At 35.3% G+C, this 12,174-nt stretch overlaps 1 protein-coding gene across 4 annotated transcripts in view; it reads right to left on the reverse strand.

Annotated features, from left to right (window-relative positions):
• The window catches only part of ptpn13 (protein tyrosine phosphatase non-receptor type 13), a 114,478-nt gene that overhangs the window by 56,170 nt on the left and 46,134 nt on the right, over positions 1–12,174 (reverse strand). For all 4 annotated transcript variants that reach the window (XM_066710750.1, XM_066710749.1, XM_066710748.1 and 1 more), the window contains exons 8-12: positions 3,042–3,137; positions 2,009–2,105; positions 1,180–1,399; positions 903–977; positions 3–177 (exon numbers count right to left, since the gene is read on the reverse strand). In XM_066710750.1, the coding sequence (XP_066566847.1) occupies positions 3–177; positions 903–977; positions 1,180–1,399; positions 2,009–2,105; positions 3,042–3,137 (663 nt within the window). The remainder of the gene's footprint in view (positions 1–2; positions 178–902; positions 978–1,179; positions 1,400–2,008; positions 2,106–3,041; positions 3,138–12,174) is intronic.

Below are 12,174 nucleotides of genomic sequence, written 5' to 3' on the forward strand. Positions count from 1 at the left end.
ACCTTTTAAGTATGCTAAGCCAAACAGATGATGCTCCACAAGACCAATATGTGCCACCACCATAGCCAACACATCTTTGCAGATAGACTTGGTGTCACAGGTGAGGTCAAGTCTTTGTCCACTCAGAAGCACAATGTTCACTTTCCCCCGAATGTCTTCTCCCTTCACTTTTTTATTCTATTTTCATTCAAGAGAGAAAAAATATTTTATACACAGGTCATATAAAAATTTACTGTAACATAACCCTTGAACAGTCCCTGAAGGTATTCCATAAAGTCTCAATTTAATTTGCTAATATTGTCCCTTAATTTAGATTTAAATCCAATGAAATAGTGGATTTCTGCAATTTATTTTAAGGAGATCCTAATCAGTTTCTAAGATTATCTTTCAGACTGTCTCAGAGCAAATTTAAAATGTTTAATTTTGAATACCTCATGAAAGTGGTACTTCACATTATTTATTATTTAATTTGTTACTTGACAGATTCTAGTATTTTGGTTTGGATTTGTGATCTAGATCGAGCTGTTCCAAAATGACTAAAGGGATTGTGTTGTATTAATATACTTCATTTGTACACTTCCTGATAACCATTTTTAAAACTTATTCAAATCTTACATATTAACCTCATATAATAAATACATATGTTTATATAAATGTTGACATGTATATCATATGTAAAGATCATTGTATTAATAATTTATTAAGAAACATTGTGGTTCACATCACTTTAGGGATTTAAGGTTTAATTTAAAGTAAGACTTCCTTTGATTTATTAAGCATATCAATATCCACATGGCTTAATTCATTAAAACAGATATTGACACTATATAAATGTAAAGTATTTTATTCAAAGCCTTTACAACGTTTCATAAGTTACAGGAATTAACATAACTAAACCTTACCAAGATTGATGTAGGAACATCTAAAGAAAGGCACGGTTCGCTGGTCATTTTCAAAAACTCCGGACCTAAGAAATTCTAAACATCAAACAAATTCAGAAACATTAAATACATTTTAGAACTCCCCAATTCTTTGCAAATGTTTTTTACATAAAATCTTTTCACCACCTGTAGAAATATATTATCCCCCACCCAAAAAAAAAAAGTCTAATTGAGATTGCCTCCATCAACAATTCTGAGCTACTGTGAGAAGATTGTATCATATTTGGAGTGACAGTACCTTGAACTTCCTCTGAGTCATAGTGTCCTCCAGTGCCACGTCTCTCCGTGGGTCTCGGGTGATGTCCAGCATGGAGGTCCCGTACACATCCCCAGAGTACAAACTGACCTTGGAGTGCCTGTGGGCCATCTGAGCCTGCAGCTTCTGCATCTCTTCCTCCTGCCTCTTCAGCATCATCTCTGCACTCACCAGGCCCTCCTCAGAGGAGAAGTCATATGGCCTGGTCAGGAAAAAAAATTTATCTTGTAACTTACTCAGCATTCATTCAACTGATTTTAACTATTTTACACTTTATTTTTGCCCTTGCCCTCCATATGTCTCGACTGAGGTTCAGAATATACATTTTTTTTTTAGAGTAACTAATGTTCCATGGTTGAAGAGTACAGTTTTCAATCTAATCGTTAATTATTAAATAGATGAGATATTCTTGATTTCATAAGGCAGAGAGCTCCCAAGTCCGGGAACATGACACTGAAAAGCCTGCCCACCAAAAGAAACTGCCCCGCAAGAGTGTACGCAGACCACCATCATAGCCAGCAGGCTTCCACAGTTCTCTATGGTACTGCAACCTGCAGTGAACTACACTACATTCAATCCAAAGCTAGTTGCAAAACATATGAATTACAGATCACCCAGCAGAGGGAGCCCTCAACCTACAAATTAAAACATCCAAAGTAAAGACTTTTAAGATCGGTTGGGTAATGTATTTGAACATATACAAGAGGTGAATACTAGAATTGTGGTATACTTTAAAGAAACTGCATTGAAAATATTGAATAAAGGTATGATATATTTTCTTTTTAAAACCTACTTCATACATTCCCCTTACCTGTGTCTGAGAGATGTATGACTGGCTAGAGACATGGCATCATGCTCTGGAACACCTGCTTGAGAACTATAGTGTCTCACATCATCTGATCTCCTTCCTGAAAAAATAAAATAAAAGGCTTATATATTACGATGTAAGCTAGATACAGACTTCTGTAATTATTTTCTCACATTGCATAGACTGGCAATATGCTGACACTCATGAATATGTAAAGAGTGCAGAGCAATGGAATGTAAGTATACATACAAATGGCAAACATACCATGTGAAAATTATCTTTAATAATATTCAGTTTCATTCAAATGCAAAACATGACCGTCCACACATGCAAGCCATCATGGACACACAGAACCAATGCAGAACCACCCTCTGGTTGACTCCTTTCTTAAATACAGTACATACTACTAATGGTTGCAGATTAAATTAATTCCAAACACAGCTCATCATTTCTATGAAATGTTTTGTGTCATTGTTTTCCTGGAATATGAAATTCAGACAAAAAGCTTCACAAGATCAAATATGACTGACCTAATTAATGTAGTAGTTAGTGAACAACAATTGTATCTATTCTATAAAATATAACTGACATTTCTAAAAAGTCACATAAAATGTACCATTTGTAGCTATGTGTCCCCTTTCTAGTTTTAAATCAGTAAAGCATGTGATATATTCTGGTCATTAAAGAAAATAAGACGAGAAATCTAAAAGCAGCAATGGGCTGTTGCAATTCAGCAAACCCTTTATTTTTCTGAGATTAAAATGGAGATTACAATAGTTTTTATCTTGAAGATGCAACCGAATAACATGATCCTTTTGCAGATTGTTTTACAAAATAAATACTGCCCCTCAGCATTACAGCATTGATGCACACACAGCCTTGTAGCTCCCTCCTTTTCCTATACTTAAACATGCAGACTGATAATTGTCCGATGACCCAAAAACTATCCCTCAAATCAGTTTATTCTGAATGGCCAAATTTTCATGTCAAATGGATGTCAGCTAAAAACCCTTCAGTGCATCTCAAAATACTTTACCTTGTCTGTAGTCTGGGTCTGAAGAAGTGACAGATGGACTTTCGCTGGAGGTGCTGTATGTATCACTCTGGTATCTATGAAGGGTATTCATGGGATCTAAAACATAGAAAAACCTTACATCAAACCCATTTACATGAAAATCAAATTCAGGACAGAAGTAGTAACTAGCAGGACATTCATTTTAATCATTCTAGCTTTTCTTATGGAAACATTTGCACTCTACACTAGTTTCCCCATTCGTACATAAGACTATTTCAAGACTTGTGTCCTGAATGACTGCTCTCTTCTCCACTGTCTATTTTCTTTACCTGCTGGACAACTAGATGTGCCATCCTTCTTACTCTCCCATGCCACTCTGTTAGCCCAACATTGGCATTGGTCTCTCACCACCTTCCAAAATCCCTTCACTCCCACTACAATCTACTCTTGACATGTACGCTACCTCCTAGCTGTTGAAGTCTTCTGCAATGCCCTTATTACACACATACTCCATATCGTATTGTATGTTTTGTTACATTTCGTGTAGGTCTCTTGCATTTCTTTCCATTTTATTGCGGAGATTACACTCATGCACTGCACTACATAAACTACTTAATTCAATTTAAGCAGTGCCAATTTGTATTGCTTTCCCCAGTGTTAAAAATGTATAAAGCAGTTTACATTGTTTAAAATGTACCCTTCTAAACCATCACCATGGACAAAGGCACTGATAGATTATAATTAGATCTTGTTATGAAGGCATTTGAGGAAAGCCTTCCTGAAGGACCAGGTATAAAGAGAGGAAAAAAAAAGTTGAATTATAATTTAAATATTATTTCAATTGCTTTCCTAGGGATATAATCCCAAAGGAATAAAATAAGTAACGAAGCATAACCTAAATCTAAATACAAATTAATACCAGAACAAAACAGGACCCCCCACCCCCAAGTGACTCATTAAAATCCCACCTTCCCCCCGCAGTAGTCCCCACAGTCTATACAGAGAAGGGTCAAATGAACCACATCCTAGTTTACTGTGAACAAGATCCCTGGGGACTGCCAGTCAGCTTGGATGTCCTCCGTTTGTTGTGCAGCAGTCTATTGGACACCTAGCAGTGTGCAGCATTACCAGTGAGTTATATTAATCCTCCCTACACTGCTATAGCTCAATTGTTTTTCTTCTACAGATTCCCCGTGTGAAAATAAGCGGATGGTTTGGCAGCGGATATTCTGAACAAAACACATTTCGGGTCTACATCCCTCCGGGAGTCATAACTGTTCTGAATCTAAATGAGGGGGGCAGTAAAAATATAATGGGAAGAATTCTGAAAATAAAAGCAGTTCACTTAGGCCCTTCTTTTATTATTAATAGGTTACAATGTTCTTTTCTACTTTCCACCTGATTTTCAGCATTTATCACACCTTCCCATTGTGTGAGTGTCACAGTAAATACCTGAAATTAGTTTTGTGTACTTTTTAACAATTCAGAAGTAATAAGGAGGATAAAAATCAAACTGCCAATTATGGATCCAATTTTGTTTTATGCAGCATGTTTTAATAAAGCAACACGTTTGGCATTTCAGTCTGCTTATCTAATTAGGTGTATTTTGCACGGGCAGACATGAGAGGATTAAATACTGCAGCACTAACAATGTACATATGTGCATTTGTACAATGCATACAAGAGACTGTAGCTGGTAAAAGCTCGAATGGATCAAACTGCTTTGTATTTCCATCCAATAGTTATGGAGAATTTGGAACTGAAATGGAATTCAGAGGTCAAGTCCAATTAAAGTGTGATACAATCTGGAATTGATAATTAATTTTAATACAGAAATCACAAAAAAATTGTAAATGGCAGTTTTGGGGGACTCAAATTGTGAAATTAATACAAATTCTGTTAAGCAACAGCAATATTTGTATACAACTATTGCCATTATTACCTAATGTTTTAGAAAAACTGAGTTTGTGTTCTCAGAGTAGCCTAGCCCAAAAGTCAGCAATCCACAGTGACAACAGTTGCCATGTCTGATGAACTGATTTGAGTGAAAGTGGAGCTGATTTGAGTAAATGTGGTGCCTGATCTCACTTGTTGCTAAATTGCTATAAAAAGTCCATTGTAAATGTTTACTCCCGTTGACAATTAATTAGATCAAGCATGGTAAAATACACATCAGAATGTAATGGTATTTGTTTGAAAATGTCTTCCAAAACATTTTACTACCATGAAGTACAGAAGTTACATTTCTGAATTTTTCCACACTTTTACTTTAATAGTACCCTTTATTTCTTAATTGATTTAAACAACTTTATATTTACAGTCTACAATGATCAAAACCAGAAAGCCCATTGTGTATATTTATCCGTGCCAAATACTTGAAATACATAGCATTCTTCACTGGTTACTAATCATTAAGCAGATCTGTGAAGTTTCTTGAAGAGCCATCCATTCCAGGTTTAACTTCTATTGTGAAATTTCAATTAGAATGCATTTAAATAAAACACAAACTGCAGCATTCACAGAGATATTTGGTCATGATCAAACTATGATAATGGTAATAGATTTATTCTAATAAGTGTGATATTGTATGGTGACTCCATAGTTAATTTAGATGTAAATAACAAATGTGATAGAGTAACTTGAAAGATTGCTATGACAAAACCAGATCACCTAAATTTAAATACAAACCTAAGATGCCAGCATCAAAAGGTCATTCTTAGGTGTAAACAGAGCATGTAATTGCAGGTTTCATACTTTTCAAATACATCCAAGAAGGAGCAAAAAAAACATTTTATTGAAAAAGAAACTGAAGCATGTCCTGTAATTAAGTAGTTTATAAATTTAGAACAAAGATTTCCTTTAAAGCTACATTAAACCCAAAGGAAATGTTTATGTTTGTATAGGCGGCGGGGGGAATGCATAAGGTGTGTGGTTACATATTTCACTTTTGTGAGGGAAGGTTATGTATTACAAGAGAAGGTACAATCTGAGAGGAGAATTTAATGACTAATGACTAATTTCGACTGTTCAAAAGATGGTATTCGTTCCACTTAGCTTACACAAAATACTGCACAGCACTGTCGTAACAAGCAGAACTATACAACTTAGGCCAATCTTGATTGAACCACATTGTACAACTGAAACTTGGTTATAAGACTGTGAAACTATATTGTAAACAATTCAAAGGGATTTTGAAACAAATTCTGAAAATTACCAGATAGTAAAGAAAGTGGGGGCATGTCTTCAAAGTACATCCTCCATTGTCCAGTTCATGCCTCATAGGTTATGATCTAATTCTTTAGCTCCCAAGGAAGCTCAGCCCACCAGCTCTAGATTATATTGTCTTTCTTCCACTCAGCCCCTGCGACTCATTTTAAAAGGACAGAACCCACAACCCCTAACCCCTGAAGAGAAGAGTAGTTAAAGAACCTGAGGTAAACATGCTGTCATTTAAATGTTTGGCAACTTCCTCCTCCGATGTAGTTTTCAAACCATTTAAAGAACTACCAAAAGCCATTCATGCTAATTCATATCATTCCAGTCCAGTATTTTCCTTAAATGTAATGGTGAAAACATTTGAACAATTTTACCACAAAACTCACTGTGCAATGTTTGTTCATTACTGTGTATCAGTTAAAACCTGAAACCAACAATTCTTTTGATAGCAATATTTTTGCTCTAACAACCTGTTCCTAGATTCTCTCAAACAACCTGTAGCCAGAAATGTATCTTACTCTTCAGTATACAACTATAACAATACAATCATAAGACCAGATTTGAGGTCTTTCACTTCACTACATGTAGTAATGTGTGTCCACCAAAGCGTTTTTTCCTGAGGTCGGCGTGTTTTCTCAATTGTTTGCAATGGCAGCGCCACGTTTTTAACGCACCGGCAGCGGGACGTGGCGCTGAGCGTCTTTTTCACGCTGAGTGTTTTTTTCTGGTCGTCTGTCCTCTCTCTCTCCGCGCTTCAGTCTTCCCTCTGCCTTGTGCTGACATTGTACAGTCAGTATTTGTTAGCAACACAAACTACCTGCGACATCAGGCACTTCAACAAATGACTTGCACTGAAACAGCGCTGCGCCTCCAGAGCTCTGAAGCCTCGCAGCCGGCGCTTTCAGCTGCGGAAAACGCTTTGGTGGACACACGGCCCAAGACTTCTTTCAACAAAAACAATGAAGTGGTAGTTTAGCTGTACTCTAGCTGCAAGGTGTGGGTTGTTGGCTCTTCATCAGTGTTTTCCCTACCATTATACCGGGGGTGCGAGGGACCAGAAAACGCTTTTGCCACGCAAGGACAGGAATTACCTATACCTACTATATAGTGTAGATGGAAACTGATTAAATCTGAATTAAGGACCAGAAGAAAAAAAACAAGTAATAAAGTTACTAACCATTCAATTAGATCAACTTGTGTGTAGATTGTGACCTTGTTCTACCATTCCTTTTCAACAGATTGGAATGGTATGTATTTTCCTGAAGCTTTTGTTCAAGTGGAGGTAATTGCACCAGACTGCTGCTTGAATAACTAGAAGACTAACATGATTTAAACTAGCATTGAAAACCATAAATCTGCAGACATTTAAAAAATGTTGAATTAAGCAATGTACAGTTAACAGGCCAAGATTTCTGTGTTTTCTTTTGTTATATATTTTTTTTAATTATAGGTTTAAGTGCAGATATAGTAGACTGGTAGAAGCTATAATCAATTATCAACCGTGCTCCATATAAGGGGTGTACTTTTGTAATTTTGCAGTTGAAAAAAAAGCAATTTACCCTCCCAAAAATAGAAAGGATTTATTTTACACCAGAGATAAAATACAAATTGACTTGCCACTGTAACAGTAGTACAGAAAAGACTGCAAAAGGTTCGGTCGGTCACTCAACTCAACCGACCAGTTTTTCAAAAAATATCAGTCAAATTTGAAAATAACTATTGTGTAATACTACTTTGTCAAGTACGTAACCTCATTCAAACTGAAAATAAAGCAAAGACAAAAGAATATTAATTGATAACTTGATAACAATTATGCTGCTCACTGAGCTCAGAAAAAAAAATTGTACAGCACATTTTTATTTTGAATTAATTCATTCAACAAAACCTTCTGCCTATTGATAATACTAGAAGAACCATGATGGACATTTCTGCTCTGTGTGTTTGGAGTTTTTCTCCACATCTGCTCCAAGACCGTAGGGCTGTACTTTCCTGATCGTTCCTAAATATGCAAAGTATCCTGACAGAGTTACTGCAGACATGCAAAAAGGACCTGCACAACTCTTAAAACTCTTAGGACTCTTAGTGGCCTTTATGACCAGTAGAAAGAAAAAGTTCAGTCTGCTCTAAATAGAACATATTTCTCATATTTTACACACACAAAGAATAAGGTAATTTTATAAATATGTACAACAAATATAATGGGACAATTACAGCGCAGCAATGCTCACAGTACCACAGTAGCAGTGAAGGAGGAGAAAGTGCTTCTGAATCAGATTGGTTCTGTCAGGGTAAATGGGCTCACAGTCTGGAAAAATTGGATGCAAACAACATCCAGAAACCAAGTATGCAAGTGATTTTCACTGTGACAACAAATGGAGAATAAAAGTGAATTGCAGCCCAGCAGTGCCTGCAATACCTACATAGTTGTTGAAGTTATTATGATGTAGCAGTGCTGGATGCGCATCTAAATGAGATTGCTGGTGTGGAGGTAAATTAGATCACATTATACAAACATCTGCAGAAACAAATGTGCAAAGGGCTCATGATCTTTCTGCTTAATTGGCATTTTGAAAGCAACAATAGTTACAAATTCCATTTAAATTTCATTCAATTTTTATACAAATTTCCTTGAACTGATTGACAAGAAAATACATTTTCCATATTTATTGTGCTGAATTGCATAAATGGCTTAATTTAAACTGCTGTATTTTCTCTAAATGTCAAAATAATGTAAAATGCAACAAATGTGCCAAATTCAAACAAATTCAGAATAAAGCAAAGTATTTTGAGTAACTGCATACGGATATGACTCAATTGTTTAGTCAGAAGTGCAGATCTGAAAGGTCTGTTTGCAATCAAGCTCTACTGGTGTTGTTACACAAACACCCTTGTGACCTAATATGAACTGAAGATATTTTCAGTAATTATACATCGATTTTTTAAAAAAAACATTCATTTAACTTTGTGGTTATTCACATATTGTAAGATTAAGCTTTTGTTATTTGACAACAGCTATAGAAATAATTCCTTACACATACTGATTTCTCTTTTGAAACATTGCTTTATAGCTGTAGCTGTAATACGCAAGTCCAGACAAGCTAAGTGTGTTAGAGCCTCACCCAGGAGTCTCAGCTTTATAGCACACACACCCACACCCAGCATCAACCCTGCCTATAGCCCATGACATTATGCCAAACACTGCAGAGTCAATGTGTGGAATTCCATTATCCTCAACACATGACTTTAATTACAGACCTCTGGGCTGTTAGAAGACTTTGCCGAGTGAAGTGCCTTAGCTGAAAATGTATATTGGGGGGAAGGGTCAGGACAAAAGGTAGTAGATGTTCAATTTACATGTTATATGCAATAATATTAGTGCCCTTTTCATTGCGATACAATCAAGTATTAGTTCTTGGATATCATTATTTGATTTATAATTCTTAGATATGAACATAAAGATTATTATAGACCACAGATTTATTTCACTTTTTACTAAACAAATATAAATGAGGACAATGTATCCAATAAGCTATTTTTATATGGAAAGTCAGATTTATTTTCTAATTGATTAGTTACTATGTTTTGTCATTTACTTTTTAGGTTTAAATCAACAATTAGACTATGGCTTTTAACCTGCTCAAAGTGTGACTGTTACAGATTTGTCTTGCCTTAGTGAGTTTCAGTTCTTTGGATTGGCTGCCCTTAATGCAAATTTACTGTATGTCATAGAAGCATATATAGCATCTAATGTGTACTTGAACAACATGCATTTTAAAGATTATTTTTTTCAATTAACATTTAATAAAGGCAAAGGGTGGTCAAACCAAATATTGATTTGATGTAGATTTTACTTCTGTTCACTCGCTTTGAATTTTGTTAATTGATCAATATAATCTTAACATGTCTATTTTGGAAGCATTTTTACTTTACTGCATTTTTTCACACCTGCCTAAAAGTTTTGCACAGTACTGTATATACGAGAGCCATTGGTAGGGCTGTGCCAGTAAACGGTATACCACCTAAGAGTGGTGACCAATAGTAAGTATAGCCTCATAAACAGGAAAATACATTAGGGTATTATTTTCCTATTATAGACATTCATTTTGGTATCATTGGGGGCTATTTTGGCTTTGTTTCAGTATTTAGTATTGTTATGCTAGGATGTGTGCATTTTATACATAGCTCTGAAGTCACGTGCATTGAGGCTCTACCTCACGCCTTGTTGCAAAAACATCACGCATTTTGAACAAACTATGCTATGCACCCCCACCCCCCTGCTCAACAAACTACATGCACCCACATGCTCATCTAATACATCTCGTTTTTTCAAGTGACAAATCTCACATTGATGTTTTGAAAACTTGAGAGCTATTTATTACATAAGATGCAACAAGAAGACTTTAGTCATTCTGCACAGACTCTGCGGGAAGTCTGAGCATTCATTGGCTAAATGGTCAGATTCTGTGCAGAATGACTAAAGTGTGCAAGACGTGAACTGCACGCCATGTAAACAAACTGACAGTGATGCCTGGTAGTAGGTAGTTTTCTATAGGAAGCCTGCGAGGACCCATGTAGCTGGAGTTAAAAAGGGGTGAGATTAAAGGGTTGAAAAGACTACAACTGTCATGGGAAACTGTAGGATTTAATTAATCGTTGTTGTGGAATTATTGTAGGACAATAAGAAGTATTCGATCTAAATCAAATGAGACCATCAGTGATGAGATTTTATTTATGTAGCTACTGAAATGAATATATACTTTATCAGCTATTCATGATGTATAAATGGCTCTATTGAGGTTGTATGTAAATTTGTAAGTGAATATGTACTGTATCTGTTATTTATGAATATAGCACAGCTTAAGGAGTGATTTCCAAAATAAAAACTTGATGACAATCTTTTGTCATGACCTTATTGCTGCTGATTAAAAGCTGTTGATGAAAAGTGCGTGACAAATTGATGGGATACCTTAGGCTCCATTTAAGAATTGTTTTCAAAATGAATAGTGAAACACTGCAACTCCGATGCGATCGGTAAAGCCAGACAACCTCCACACACAATATAACTGAAAGCATACGTTTTTAAAACTTAAAACAACAACCATAACATTGAAATGTATTAATTTACTTATAGTTCTTCAAATACTCCTTTTAAAGTTGGGATTTTAAGTCTGAAACTATAACACTTAAAAAAACTATTTACACATCCTTTTAAATCTTTATATCTGTTTTATTGTGCATTTAATATATTACCTTTATGTTGCATTTGTGTAGTATCTAGTTCTACCGTTTGATTGAACAATAAAACAAAGTCCTCCTACTTCTTCAGAATAGCCAAGCCCACTCGACGGTAATACCGATAACCGCAGTAAACTCTTCAATGGCGTATCTATATCAAAAGTCTTCCTGTTACAGCCCTAGAAATCGGTGCTCCACTTCTATATATATATAAGTTCCAGTTTGTTGATATGAGCCGTTTTCAGGAAACAATTTCCACAACAATACTTGGTTTTTGTTCCTTTCTGGAATGGTTTACTGTTTTTGTAAAACTAATTATACCTTTAAGCCAATGTCTCCTTTTATTTTTTCACATACATTTCTATAGATTTTTTTAAATTTTACACAACTATGTTGCGTTTTGTGCCGGTTTACATTTCTTCAATGTTTTAATATTTTGTTTGTTACCTTATTGCAGTTAGATCCTGCATCTATAAAACAAGTAGCCTAATGCTATGAACTGGGAGAATTTTCTGATTCTCATTCATTAATTAAATTTAAATTGATGTAATGTTTTTGGCTAATACTTACTATTTGGATAGAGAAAATGAACAGAGTAAGACAACCAAATGAGTTAATTACAGAATATCATCTAGTAAGGGAGCCATTATTAAATAACAAACATACATAAAGTAATCAATTCATTAAAAAAATGTATGCAATT

Source organism: Amia ocellicauda, chromosome 8 (genome assembly GCF_036373705.1).
Source record: "Amia ocellicauda isolate fAmiCal2 chromosome 8, fAmiCal2.hap1, whole genome shotgun sequence".
Classification (NCBI taxonomy): Eukaryota; Metazoa; Chordata; class Actinopteri; order Amiiformes; family Amiidae; genus Amia; species Amia ocellicauda.